Source organism: Chaetodon auriga, chromosome 6 (assembly GCF_051107435.1).
Source record: "Chaetodon auriga isolate fChaAug3 chromosome 6, fChaAug3.hap1, whole genome shotgun sequence".
NCBI classification, from domain to species: domain Eukaryota; kingdom Metazoa; phylum Chordata; class Actinopteri; order Chaetodontiformes; family Chaetodontidae; genus Chaetodon; species Chaetodon auriga.
In genome coordinates, this window is record NC_135079.1 from 14,877,216 (window position 1) to 14,892,577 (window position 15,362).

Sequence of the window (15,362 nt, forward strand, 5' to 3'; positions counted from 1 at the left end):
TTGTCTGATGTGAAGTGGACCAAGAAATGTTCTCCTGTGGGAAATCTCCTGTTTAAATATGCTTTGTAAATAAAATACATGACTATGAACCCTGTTCATGGAGGCTGATTCTAATTAGATTGGATTAGATTAGATTATGCATATTGCATCATATTTTTAACCTTGTAGGCTCCTGAACAGTGTTTTGTTGATGGTATTCTCAAAAAAATGTACTGATTTTTCAGTGTGATCAATTTGACATGTATTTGCGCACACACACACACACACACACACACACACACACACATAGGGCCACAGTGGCCGTGCCACCTGCAGTTTGAATGTTATTGATCTTGTCCACACATTGTTGTGTGTGTCATCCAGAGCAGCCTGCGATCAATGCTGCTGTGTGACAGCAGGTACCAGCCTATCTGCTTTTTCACCGCTGCAAAGGTTGTGTGGTAGTATCTCAGTAACCATGTGGTGTCAGTTTGGCCGCACCAATCAATCAGCAGGCCATCGACCACCAGCTGTGGGCATTCAAATGTATGTTAACACACACACACTTCAACACCAAATCATCAAGAGAGGCTGAAGTTTGATCATGTCATTTATTGCTGCTTTACTGCGCAGCGGTGACCCAGTGAAACCACTTGTTTAGCAGCTGATTAAAGGAAACTTTCTGAGGGTTTTATGGTCTTACGTGGTGTTGACATGTAAACTGGTTGAAATGAGAACTCGAATGTGAAGGTCATTACTGTTAGTTCCAGTATAGTAGTCATGCGTATAGTTCTGTGGTCCATGGCACAGTCAGGATATGTCATACTATGTATAGAAGCTAATGAGGGATCCTCAACGGTAATGTCGGTTCTGGTTAATTTGGTTAATGTAATGCTTTTTTTGTCTTATGTGGGTCAATACAGAGAAGCCAGGCTAAAAATAATTGAGAGAGAAAAGAAGAGCGAGAGAGAGAGAGCGCACTTCACGTGGTGTCATGCAGTCCAGGCACCACACAAGCATCTCAGGGAGGCTCGTTGCAGTCAGAAGGCTCCTGAGCCGCCGCCGTCTTCTCACTGCGTGTTTACATCCAAGCCACTCAGAAAGGCAGTGGGCACAGGAATGCAGTGATTTTACTTACGTGTTTCAGTTTGTAACGGTCTTTCTGCATCGATGCACTTCTACCCTAAACGGGCTTTGTTGCCGTGGCAACGGCAAGATGCAGCCGGGAGCAGGGGTGATGGTTTGTCTGTGTTTTCGTCCATTTAAAAGGAGGAACATTAAAACACGCACACACATAAAGATGCGTGTTCAGTGACACTCAGCCGTCACCCATCATTTTGCTTTCAGCAGCAGCTCTGTTGCGCACACACCAGAAACCTTCACCGAGGAAGAAGAGCATGGCATCAGCCCGCTGATATAACAGCCTGCAACACGCCAGATGACCCTGTCACATGTCCTGACTGTATACAGTAGAAGTTACGGTGCAGGTGCAGCTGTGTGAGTGTGGAAAAGAGGGACAGGGTTTATGTGAGTGTGTGTGTGTGTGTGTGTGTGTGTGTGTGTGTGTGTGTTTGAAAGGGTGACTCACGCTTTGTGTTTTAAGAGAATAGAGGGTGATCAGGTTGCTAGGCGATTAAGAGCCACTATTGTCTGGAGGGACAATAGTGGCCCCGAGAGTGCCCTCTCCTCTTTTTCTCTGTGTCTCTTTTGCTTTCTTTCTCCGTCTCTTTCACACACACATACACACACCATAAAGTACATTTTGTCTGACCCCCCCTGCCCTTCCAGCTTGGGGCTTGGGCGGGAACAAGGAGTTGACAGTGAGCAGGAGGACCAAAAGAGAAACGCATTATGGGAAGCTGAGAGGGTGAGAGAGGACATAGAGAGAGAGAGAGAGAGAGAGAGAGGAGAGGAGGAGAGGGAGAGGAGAGTACGAGCAGAGGGAGAGCACTAGCAGGAGAGCTGTGCCATGAAAAAAAGACCTGCAATCATTTGCCACATTGAAGGGAACAAATGTAGCCGGAGGCAGTGAGGGAGAGAGAGAGAGAGAGAGAGAGAGAGACGGACAGGCAGGCAGGGAGTGTGAGAGAGGGAGAACAAGACGCCAAGGAGACAGAGAGAGAGACACAGAGAGACAGAGAGAGACAGGGGGAGAGAGAGAGAGAGAGAGAGAGAGACCTTTCATGGACACTGCACATTAATACCACAGCGCTTTGTACGGGAGGATCACACACCAACTGACAGGTCGGCGGAAGGAGAAGAAGCGCAGGGAGTTTGGCACTGCCCTGTCTCCTCCTGCTCCCCACTGTGTGTGTGTGTGTGTTTGTCTATGTGCCTGTACACACACACGCACACACACACACACAGCCTCTGCGAGCCTGTCAGTGCGCTGGGCTCTCTGGGTGGGTAGGGAGCTGCGTTGTAGAGATGTTCGCTCTGAGGATGAGACAGCGTTTCTAACAGGATCTATTTGCGGACTGGGATAATACATTGACACAGCTGAGGGGACCCGAGCCCACCGGAACCAACCGAATCAGCCATGGAGGGACTGCTGTCTCCAATGAGGACGCGGGTAGGTTACCATGGGGATTACAGAGCATCCCAACTGCTGTTTCCTCCATCAGCTGCAGAACGGCATACATGGAGACAGCATGTCATGTCATGCAAGTTGCTGGGCTGCTGAAATGAATCGGCCTGTGCCGCTGTCACCGTGGTGATGCTGGAGCTCGAGCGGAGAAGTTTCCAAGCTACCAGCGTTGCTAGGGGCGATAGGCAGACTGCTGGGAGACACGGGCGTCTCAGATGGTGTAGAGAAATGTTTAAGAAAACTGAGATACAGTTTTGGTCTTCATGCAATGTGCGTATGGATTTGCATTTGTGTGTGTGTGTGTGTGTGTTTGTGTGTCCGTGCACAGTCAACAAGGGGTCGCTTTGAAAGAGTGACTCAGTGTTTCAGAGTGGTGCCTCTCTCCCTCCAGTACAAACCACTGGCCCTTTGATACAGGATGGAGAAAGACGGATGTGCAAGGAAGGAACTGGCTCCAGTTTGTACAGTGAATTGGGTGAATATCTGAAAGTGGCGATTCACTATTGTTCTTGTTCTGCATCACCTTCTGTGTTAGATAGTCGCGTCTCTGTCCGTCTCCAACATGGGAGCTTTTAGATTGATGTCTCAAAGCACGCTGTGGTCAAAGCCTCTGACTGACAGTAGATGTCTGTGTCTGTGTCGTACAGAAAAGGCTAATGGAAGAAGATGATTATGTGCGTGTGCCTGTGTTAGCGAGTGTGCGTTACTGTCAGAACACACAGTTGTTTGTCTGTATCCGTGTGCCTGCATGTGACATCCAGCACAATTGTGTGGACAGTAATGGACCCTGAGAGGTGTCTCCCTCCCAGTTTACATTTGAGATGAAAACCTGTTGGTTCCGGCTGGGATTTTATGTTTGAGACATCAGCGTGTGTAATGTGTAAGCGAGGGAGAGAGATAAGCGCTGTAATATAGAAGCTGTGATTGTGTTATTAATATTTATAAAGGCGTGATTGCATTTTTGTAGGGAGGGTGCTTTTCTGTTTCTTACAGTTACAATCATAACCAGACATTACTCAACATTTGAATAAAATGGGACAAATGTGAAATGTAGCCCAATTTATTTATCTGTTTATTTATTTATTGGGTTTTGGACTATTTTTGCCTTTATTGAACAGGGACAGGAGCAGACATGAAGCAGAGGCAAGAGATCGATATGACATGCAACAAAGGTCGCCGGCTAGGATCAAACTGGGGATCCATTCGGCTACTGTGGCGCAAAATGTAGCCCCAGTCTGACCTCCACTAAATTCACTCTTGAAGCATTCTTTAGTCTCTACTCTTTCTTATACCTTCTTCCCCTTGAGCCTGCTTTTCCCCGAGAGGACAGAGGTGATTTACTAACCCACCTCTCACTTACACATTCCACCCTCCCTTCCCCCCTCCTTATTTTATCACCACTCGTGCAGACCTGCACAACCAAAAATAAATTCTCGATGCATCCTCCACCAACTATACATGTGGAAATTTGCATGTGTTTTTATGGTCCGTTTGATCAAATTCCAACATACAGGATTAGCTCAGAACCACGTAGCATCTCCCACACAAGCCTCGACTTGCGAGGATGCTGAAAGGGTTAACCCCCTTGGATGACCTGATGGTGTTGTCACGCGCGAGTACCCTCGTCTGCTCACCTTTCCTCCCTCACCTTCACAACTCGCCTCTCTTCTTCTCTTCATTTTATTGTAGTTTTGGCCCCTTTTTTTCCCCTTGTGCGGGATGCGCCACACGCTCCTCTTTGCATTTTAGCCAAGAGCGTGTCTGTGTCTTTCTCGCTTCCCTGTCCCTGTTTGTCTGCCCACCTGCCTGTCTGTCTGTCTGTCTGTCTGCCCCTCGCTGTTTCTTTGGCAGTTAACATGAACGCTGTAATTGGTATTTGCAGATCGGCCCATGATCTAATCCAAAGAGAAGTGTTAGTGGGCTGTTTGGAGATAGACTTGGCTTCAAAGACATGGCATGGAATCAAGCCTACCATATCTGTGCTGTCTGCCACCCTGGCCAGATTTGCCAAAGAGCTGTGGGAATCATTTTTAATGACTAAATGACTTTTGCATTTATCTTCATCAGCCACATTGAGCTTCACATGCCCCACAGTCAATCTGTGTATCTCACTTTTGGCATCAAAGTCACTTTAGTAGATTTATGTGAATGAATCACAGCATAATGATCCAGTGCAGGAGTCTGTCAAAGTTTACGCTGCATAATCTCACCTCAGTGTGCATTTTCTCACCCTCGCAGATAAAAGGAGGAATCGAGTGAAAACAGTGACTTTGATTTGACTTCCTTTTTTTTTTTTTGTCCTATCTTTCAGTTCCACAGCTGAGATGAGACAAATGAAAAAAAAGAGGGGAACAAACCCATGTTATACAAAATGTTAGTGTTATCACAGTGAAAGAGAGCTGTGTCAGGGTGTTTCTCAGTGGCAGCAGAGCAGTGTATACTCCCAGCGTCTGTAGTAAATCTGAGAGAAATCACTTCAAAGTTTATCTTCTGTCACCATAAAAAGTGATGATAATACTCCATTTTTTTTTTTTGCTCATATAAAAACAAAACCAAATTCAGTGTTTTTCCACATTACAAAAGACAGAAAAAGAAGGGGGGAGAAATCAATTTATTCTTGTCTTTGTGGGGCAGTGTGCCTCTAAGTCTTGCTTCAGGGATACACAAAAGGTGACCTCAACCTCAAGATAACAGACAGGGAATAGCAATAACCTGTAAAAGCTACACTGCTCCTAATCCTCAGCTCACTAAAATGGGGACTTTGTGCTGAGACGGCTGTGTAGGCTATCTAGCGGACTTTAGAAGAGTTTTACTCATATCTCCTCAAGGCTCCCTTTCCTCTACCTCACTCGAGCACGTTTTCTATTTTCTTTTCCCTGCACTCTGCATCACTCTTCCTCTGTGTTTCTTTATTTAGGATGACAGTAATGGGCAGTGAAGCAGGAAAATGAAATAAAATAAGCATCAGTGAGCTGTGCGTCCGTGTTCCTTTTGTGTAGTTACACAGAACGGAAAAGCAGGTCAACACAAACACACAGAGCACGCAGAATATAGTGAGCAAAGTAATCCTGAGGGAATCTGAAAGATGTAGCCAATTTGTTATCTTCATTGTCCATAAACTTTGCTCCCATGTATTCCTCGTTATTCTATAGTCTCTCTTTATGCCTTTTTAATGCGATGTTATAGTTTGGCAGTCATTACAGTCGGGACGTTACTGATTCACATAGACATTATTGCACACGATTTCCACATCTCTTCTCTGCTTAACAGTGCACATTAGGTACTCCTTGTCTTTTTGTGGCAGAGAAGAACAAAAAGACTCACTCACAGAATCTAAAAGAGAAAGATCAAGTGCCCCGTTGGTATCCCCAGTTGTATGTAATATATGCATATAGGTCAGTAGAACAAGGAGCTCTAGCTTCATAGAAATCTTCCCATCAAGAACTTGTGCTGTTTTATGGCACACACATCAGTTACTTTATGGATGTGTGTGTGTGTGTGTGTGTGTGTGTGTGTGTGTGCGTGTGTGTGTGTGCGTGCATCAGCTCTCCAGTGGACTCCTTCTGTGTGTTAGTGGATCAATAGGGAGTAGTTATCAAGAGATTAACCCTGTCAATGCTCTATCAGTCTAATCAGAGAGACTCCTCTGCTCTTCCTCCCTCGTTCACCTCTTCACTCTCTCTCTCTCTCTCTCTCTCTCTCTCTCTCCCTCCCTCCTGTCATTTATCTGCTGGCTCGCTCTCTTTTTCGGCACAGTGTCACTGCCTCTCTCGTCTCTAGCCTCTCTGCAGGTCGTGCGTGCGCACATGTTTCCGTGTGTCTATGTCCAGCTGCCCGTGACAGATGGAGCCATTACAGAAATGGCCGTGGGCTTGGACATACATGCACACTCACCCACAAACATATTTATTTCATTAAGGAATGGCCATTGTACAGACACGCACACGCACACACCCTCGCCTCATCTGTGATGTTGCTCGAGCTGCACTGCATCACATTCATACATGCAAACCGTACACAAGCGCTTGACATCAGCCTGACTCATCGTTCTCCCTACGCTCCAAAATCCCTGCACGCTCCGGGTACCACATGCTTCTTCTGCCCCCCATCCCCAGCCCACTGCACCCCTCCCTGCCTTTACCCCACATCCATCCACCTGGTTCATTAGTGGGCAGGCGGCTGTCAGGATGGTTAAGGTCAGCGTGGCATGGAGGAGAGGATGCAGCAGCCAAAAGAGAAGTGACCAGACCCACATCCCTGAAGCCGACCGCCTCACTGCTTGGATGAAAATAATTAGGAGAGAAAGGCAGGGCTGGTGGGGTTCGGATTTGCAGCACAAGGTGGGACTGCCTTTGGCAACCCACTCAGACACTGAGGGACACACACTCACATACACACACACACACACAGTCAACGCACAGCAGGATGGCTGGCAGCATTTAAAGGCCAAAGTAAACAGCAGAGGGGGGATGTCTGGTGGCTGGAACCACATGGGGCACATGCAAACAAACACACATGCTGGGACACACACACACACACACACACACACACACACACACACATTCACACTCATTGGATGTAGAGCTACATCTCCCAGCTGTCATCTTAGCAAGTGCATTGTCAAGCGTAGTCTCTATTAGGGGATCCACAACAATAGTTTTTATGTTCCAAATCAAGTCACCATGTACTTATAAATGTAACTGTCTCATTTTGGAAGAAAGCATGTTTTTTCAGAGAGCATGTGTCTGAGTTGCCTCAGTCTGGAGATGTATTTTCAGATGTTACTGAACGATCATAGAAATGTTTTAGGAATACGACTGTCACTTTGATCACTCTACTCTATAAAGTATATGGGCTGCAATATTGTACATAATTAAATATTTATGTTGTATAGTTTAGAGAACACGCAATTACAAATCCGTCTGCTACTTGAGCACCACATACAGAGCCATGGATTTATCAATTCACAGGCTGCTGATATTTCACAGCCATGGTTGAGGCCATAGACTGTAACTTGCACAAACCTCAAATAAAGGATCAATGAGTCAGGCAGACTAGACTAACACATTCAACTATACAACCTCTCTGCCCCTGCACTCTCCCCCATTATCCCCTACATTCTTTGGTTTTGATAACTGAATGAAGAGTAATAGATAAAAACAATGTTTGTAATAATATGTATTAGCTTTATTAGCTTCTGATGTCTTCAGACAGTACAAAGAAAATGGAAATCCCAACCTAAGAATTACACATGTGTTGGGACATGGCTCTATGCATTGAGGACATAACAGAGGCAAACGAAGATCAAGAGCGGCAGAACTGCTGCTTTATTGTGTAAGATTACATCAGTGGGATGCCGTGTAGAGAGATAGAGAGAGAGATCCTCCCACAGTTCGCTGTTTGAAGCTTTTTCTCTCTGCCACACGTCTCCGTTTGAAGATGTGGCGCTGCGCGTCGGCCATACGCCATCTCTGATCGTGAGCGTGTGTGTGTGTGTGTGTGTGTTTCCACGCCTGTGAGCGTGCCCTGCTGTGTCAAGCATGTCAAATGTGCTCTTGTCCCCTTGAAGAGGCCTGAACGATGAGATCAATCAGAGCGCAATTGAGCAACCGGAGAAGCAAACCAGTGATGCACTTAATGTTAGGTGTTGTCATGGAAACACAGGGAGCAGATTTTCCACTTCATTGGCTGCCGTCAGTCTACAGGCATTTTTTTTAATTATTTCCAAGAGAGGCAGTTGCAAGATTGGAGGGAAAATTAGTCAATTGTCCACAAGAAGACACAAGACAAGACAGAAGTTTCACAATGAGAAATTCACTGGAACGCTATACTTCAATTAAATACATTTGTGTGTCGGTGTTACAACCATGCACCTCAGATTAAAGAGCCTCTAGCAATCCTATTATGTATATTGACTATCTGTGTAATTGCATAGAATGGATAGTCCCAAGAGACCTTTCCCTGTACTGCTTTTAGCCTTCAGAGAATCAGAGTGGCAATTACACTTTCCTATATTGGTATGTAATCACAAGCATGCCACAGACACACTCAGACACACACACACACACACACACACACACACACACACACACACACACAAACCCCTTTGATAAACGAGCAAAAGATTGGTAGAGTCACTCCAAGGGTGACGCTGCATTGAACTGGGGTCGTACATCATCCTATCAGTAGATCTGCATAGCACAGACCATTTTACGCATACACAAATACACATGCACTCACACTCACACAAATAGGATTTTCTGTCTTCCCCTCATCTTATTTCTTATTAGTATCTTTTCCCGTCACACGCACTTAAGCATTTCCTCCACTCTTTATTCTGCAGTTTTCCCCTCAATCCCACCAGAGAGCCACCATTTCTAGCTCATTTCTCCAGTCTTTTTTAAGCCATCTCACCTCCGTCCCCATACATCATCCCGTGGGCCCTGAACTATGACCTCTTTACATGAGCAGAGAGGAAGCTGGCAGCAGTCAGTAGCAGGATTTGATTGGCTGACCAAAAACTGGACTGGTGTCAATGATGTCCTGAGGGGGGAGAGAGAGAGAGGTGTGCTGCAAAAAACAGCATTTTAGAAGTGAATTTCTGAGGTGCACAAGTACATCCATATCAAGAGAGAAAGACACTGTAAAACAACTCAACATGTAATACAGCAAGAGCAACTGTGCTGTTCCAACTCTGACCTATTCACATGCACTGAGGGATGCTGGCTCTATTACAATTACAAATGCAGCCAGAAGTGCGGGTAGTGCAGGAAAATCCCCCCCCACCACCACCACCACCACCACAGGGACTCGGGTTCAATCCCTGGCTGCAGTGTTTCTTGCTTCTGGCCTGGGTGCCCCTTTGAGCTTAATTGTCAAAGTCGCAGGTTCAAAGCCACAGTGGATCGTATCTTTGTAACTACACTGGAGCACACATTTAGGGGTGTTTACTCGGACCTGCATGTGTTACTGCCTCCTGGTGAAATCCTCCTGGCAGATGAAAAGAAGCAACTGGCGAATCCATGTGTATCTAAGGTCCACACCCTCACCAACAGAGGGAGTTGTTACTAGCTACAAAAACTGCAGTGCAGAGGGAAATGGTGTTTCCAAAATTGTGAGAGATAATAGACAAAGACAAGGTGCTCTCTCAGTGATCACAAAAAGCAGTATTTACTCTCGTTATTGCGGAGTATGTACTCAGTTCTTTAGAATAGAAGAAGACAAAGTCATAACATTTCATGACAGACCATAATGTTACAGATTGTACAAATCTCCTGAATATTTTATTTTTGTCTTGTTCAGTGAAGTACTTCCTTCCCATTTTTTCCTAGTTTAGTCATTTCAGTCTAAAAAGTCTGAAGTGCAAATACCATGCACAGATTTTACATTTGCACTTTTTATGCTCCAGCGCGCTAATATCTAATTCATGATTTACAGACACGACTGCTCAAGGAGGCAAAGACCTGAGCACTTTCCCGAACGCACATACTGCGCAGATGCACACACAAAAAAGTGCATACCCACAAATGTATGCACACTGCTCAATTTGCATGCTCCATAAGATCCACATGCACAGCTCAAGACATATGGACCCATATGCTGCCACCAGCCTGCCTATTGATGTTTGCCTGTCAGCCGTCCAGCAGCAAGGCTGGGGCGAGCAGGTTCACGGCTATTGGATGGATGGATGGATGGATGGAATAGATATGTAGAGTGGAAAATTGGACATGGAGGGGGAGTTGATTCTGTACAGCTATTCTTGATATTCAGCTCTTGATTTTCAGATGCAGTAGTCCATGACACTGCAGGCAGTTTAACAATCCCATCCAGCTCCAGTGATCTTATTGATGCTTCTCAGAAGGAGATGCAGATTCTGGGGGGTCATTTGTCAAAGTATATTTCAACGCGTGTGTGAATCGAACCCTTGAGTTTCTTTCATTTCAAGCTCACCCACTTTCTTGCTTCAACACCAAAGTGTTTGTAGTACAAAGTGTTTTCTTTGACCCTCCTTCAGTTTTTTTCCTCTCATCGCCAATCCAGTTTTCTAGTTACAAACACTGCAGTCGTTGCCAAGTATCCTTTTACCTCCCCTCTCCCATGTGTAGACAGCTGCCATTATGCTGAATTAAGCCCAAATATGAAATCAGGGTTGCCAGATTGACACTCATCCATCCTCCAAGGAATACTTACATCATCCTAAGTGTCTCGCTGACCCTCGATGCTCTCATTATTGCTTGTTAGAACAATTAAATGTGACACGTGTCAGATTTATAACTCACCCCTGTGTGTGTTTGTGTGTGTGCACATACACGTGTTTGTTTTACTCTGAACAGATGTGAGCATCTGCCATTGCAGTTAAGGCCATTAATACATGTCTAGAGGTGTTTGTATGTGGATGTGTCTGGTTTTCAGCAACATCTGTTGTTATTTGCCGTGCACTCTGTTTGTACATGCCTCTTTGCAAGTTCTCTGACATACCTGATTTTAAATACACGTTTGTATTTCTGTGGCATAGATAGTCAGTGTAGGCGTCTCTTCTCAGCTGGGAAATGACTGGATCCTGCACGTCCTGCTGTGGTTTGTTGAGGTTGCAGATGTGTGTTTGACCACATTTCACACCTACACACACCACCAAGAGCTACAACAACAGCATTTGGTCAAAAACTGGTAACATTTCTTAAATGCATTGCATCAGTCATAAGTTAGGATTCCGGAAAAGGGAATTTTCTTTACTGATTTGTGAACAACTCTCACATACAGAGTATCTATACTCAATATTCCACCTAAGCTTTTTTTGCCCCACATACATATTTTAAACTGTGTGTCGACATGTCTGAAGGGCTTGAACAAAACTATGGGAAGTGCCTAATAATACATAAACACTCAGTACATCGTCAGTCTGACATGGAATGCTGCCCTACGAGTCCTGAAGTGGGTGCAGTTGGATGTTGGATAATTATTATGTATACTGATCTTGAATACAAGCCGTTTCGAAATGATAATGCGGCATAAAAAACGCGCTTGTAAATCATAGTTTGTGGTGAGTCAACAGTTTGTTGTTTCCCAGAGACATCCAGTTCTGTGGTAACCAGTGTGTTGCAACTGTCCTGTTGGGCCTGTGTATGAACTTGCACCCACTGTACCTGATTATCAATGTTAATTGTCTGATTTTGCAATACGACAACATTGTATGAGACAGTCACTGTGTCACTGCACTTGTAATCATGTGTCCTTTGGCTTCTTTGGAAGTGCTTACATCTTTGACATCTTGTAGCTAATTCCTCTTAAGTCTCCTTTCCTGTGCTGTTTCTGTTATTTCATCCACCTCTAGCCTTCTCTCAGAGCTTTTCACCAGTGTGCTGTGTTTCACACTCTGACCACCAGAGTGTGCTGCATGATGGGATTCCTCTTGCCCAAGGCTTCCCTCAATCATGAGCCCCAGCACTTCAAAGTCCAGTTGAGTTTAATTCATGGAAGAGGAGGGGGCCCTCTTGGCCCACCGTGTCCATGTGTCTTCCTGCAGCTCCTTCAGTAAAGTTTAGGTTAGAAGAATCTTTTCACAGCAGTACACGAGCATTGAGAAGGTCAGCAATGCAGAAGAAGAACTCCTGGCATTGCTTAAGCTTCCAGAAGCAACTGGCCTCCTCCTCGTCATGTCCTGTCTGATGTATGGAGCCAATAAGCAGAGACCGTCAGCTCTAATGAGCAGTGGTCTGCCGCTCTGCTGCTGTGTGTGAGCGCTGGCCATTTGGCCCCAATAAACACAAAGCTTTATTGGACAACACTGCAGTTCCTCTCTTCCATCATTACAGCTCTCCCAGAGAAAGAGGGCTTGTGGAGGGGACCAGGTGGGGAAGGAGGAGAGTGAATGTGTGTGTGTGTGTGTGTGTGTGTGTGTGTGTGTGTGTGTGAGTGAGTGTGTGTGAGAGAGAGGGAGAGAGCGAGGTGACCAGAGAACTGTTATGTGTATAATTAATGACCTCATCCTGCTCCTCCTGCTGTCCAAGAAGGAGAGAATGTGGGGGGGGGGGGTGAAAGACAAAGAGCAGGCATAGCAAGTGAAAGAGAGAGAGAGAAAATGACAGGAAGGAGAAAGGGGACGACAGCAAGGGACAAAGATTGAATGAGGGAAGCATATGTTAAAGGCTGCGCTTGATTAATAATTATGAGGTTTGTCAGTGACCGAGTGGCCGTCCCATTACCCCTGCTGTCTGCTAGAGGGGCAATTACATAGGATTTACCCCCCTCCATGCTCACTCCCCAATAAATTCTCCCTCTTGTCCCCCCAGTTCCTCATTTTTCAGTTCTTCATCTCCTACCTGCTTCCCTTCTACCTTCTCCTCTGTTCCCATGGCGATAACAGGAGCTGAATGTAAATAAGTGGTAAATACCAAGGGACGGGACCGTGGCTCGGAGGGAAACCTGAGACTGATCAAGCCTCGCCTGTCACAGCACATCGTTTTTTCTGACTGCTGCCGAGGTGAGGAGGTGTAACAAGGACAAAGGCGAGAGAAGGGTGGGAGGTGACTGGTCTGTCTAGCAGGGGACTCCGGTGGAGGCTGTGGCCCCAGGGGGTTAGTCTGGCCCCCTTCTGTCAGCTCACCCCCTCTCTGGATCCTTCCCCCAAACCATCCATTGTCAGCTTAACTCACTGACCATCAGTACCTCCAATTAATAAAAGTGAAACTATACAGACACAAACTGCACAGCTGTGATTTTCCATTTCATTTTTCATTTTTTTTTCATGTTTACGCTGTGATGAGAGGGACGGCCTGGAGTAGTGTCACGAGGTGAAGATGATCTCCTCAAATTACGCATCTCTTTCCCTGAACCCCAAGGGCTCTCCTCCTTCTCCTCACGTTAACAAAGACAATCAGCCTGAGCCATTTGGCCAGCGTTCGGCATTGGTTTGCGTGGCAGAGGAGGAGTCGGTGCACCTGTCAGAGGTGTGGGGCCCATCTGTACAGTAACAAGCAGCTTAGTCCCATGCCTGCAGCAAGAGGTGGAGCAGGCACAATCTGCCCTGGCCTACTGCACTCCAGGGAGAACGCATGCGTGAGCGTTGAGGGTTATAGAATGAGTCGGTCATATTGGCTCATTACATGAATGTGTGTGTGTGTAAAAACAGTGTGCACAGGTGCATCCCATTTCAACTTTGCATTTGTTTGTGCACATACTTTGTTAGTTTGTGGTTTGCATGCCTGAGGGATCATAATGATTCATTGTCTATAAAGGAGGGGAGTCGTGCTGTTACGAGGGGCTAAGGGTTTACGAGGGTTATAAGCACAGCTGCATCCTGCATGTAGACAAATGAGTCTTGCGTAAATGGCTGAGGAATGAAAACTGTTTGGCTAGAGTGTGAGGAATTCAGGAAAACTTACATTAGTTTGTGGGCTTTTAGTAGTTAGCCTCAGTGCCAAAATGGTTGGTCGATTAATCAAGTGTTCAATCAACAGAAAATTAACTGACAAGTTTTATCTAATTGCAAATAGAACATCTTTGGGTTTGGGACTGTTGTTTGAGCAAGACAAGGCTTGAGATGACATGGCCTTGGTCCATGGGAAAATGAAATGGAATTTCTAACTATCATCTGAGAATTGAACTGACTGATGAGTTGGTTAATTCTAGATGATAAACTCCTTAATCTTAGTATCAACAACCATTCATATGCATGGTAAATAATCATCATATAGGACAGTGATCCATTACAAATTCTCTGTCCACACTATTAAAGCACACATGGACACACACACACATACACATATTAAAGTGTGTTAACCCATGTTTCCCCCTTTCCCAGTATCCCAGTATTTTCCCCTGGGAGTACGATCATGTATAACCCATTTCCCCTCATGATCTGGCCTGTAAAGATTAAATATGTAGCCGTATCATCAAACATTTAACGCTCATGCTCTGCTACAAATCAAATTCCTAATCGTGTGCGGACTTTGGGGATGGGGACTCACGTGCATGCCTTGATCCTAAGTTGATGTGAGTGTGCTGCTTGCACGCTAGAGTAATTCTTAAAAGTCGTGCAGACTTGCAGGCAGACAGGCATGCCTGCTTACCGGAGTGTTAATTGTTAAATCAGTGCTAGGCAAACAGTGTGTTCTTACCCACTTAATGCTGTTGGTGGGTGCGTGTGCGTCTATCTGTGTCTATTTCTGTGCATGGCGGAGGCTGGGAAGCCTCCTCAGCACAGGGTAAAGTGGGCTAAGTTTACTGGGGCAGAAAATGCTGAAGCGTGACTCAATCCAGCGCCTTCATACAACCAGCCTCGAAAATATGCCTCTGTCGCATTCTGTCTGCTCAGTGCCTCTCAGACACACACTCACTCTGTGGTGGGAGGCTTGTATGTAGGACAAGGAACACAGAAGCATAGGCTCCAACCAAGTTTGAAAACATAGAAGGTGTGTGCACCTGGTTTATGAATGTCTTTTAGATCCCTGCGCATGTCAGATATTCTATTCATTTTCTTCTCTGGTTAGTCTGAGTATGAATGGGTCTGACTGAAATCCAAGGTGACTTTCACTGCAGCAAGAATGACATAAGATAGTAGAGTGCACCTGCCTCTCCCCTCAGAGGCCTTTCTAGAAATCACCCCAACACACACACACACACACGCCTGCACCCAGAGAGACACATACATAACAGAGAGCCATTCACCGTAATGTGGAATGACAGATTTGGGGTGCGGAGTGACACAGCAAAATTCAGATTACTAACAGTGCTGCAGAGAATGACTTAGCAAGAATCCCTTTCATCTGCACTTAATGTCCTTCGTCACTGGAGGCTG

General features: G+C 45.6%; 1 protein-coding gene across 3 annotated transcripts in view; it reads left to right on the forward strand.

The window, feature by feature from the left end:
- Nucleotides 1-15,362, forward strand: part of frmd4a (FERM domain containing 4A) — a 102,814-nt gene that overhangs the window by 17,449 nt on the left and 70,003 nt on the right. For 2 of the 3 annotated variants that reach the window (XM_076732158.1, XM_076732156.1), the window contains exon 1: nucleotides 1,932-2,551. The exons of the other annotated variant lie outside the window; for it this stretch is intronic. In XM_076732158.1, coding sequence (XP_076588273.1) covers nucleotides 2,519-2,551 — 33 coding nt within the window. In that variant the 5' untranslated portion in view covers nucleotides 1,932-2,518. Of the gene's footprint in view, nucleotides 1-1,931; nucleotides 2,552-15,362 lie in introns of those variants that run through there. 3 annotated transcript variants of the gene reach the window in all.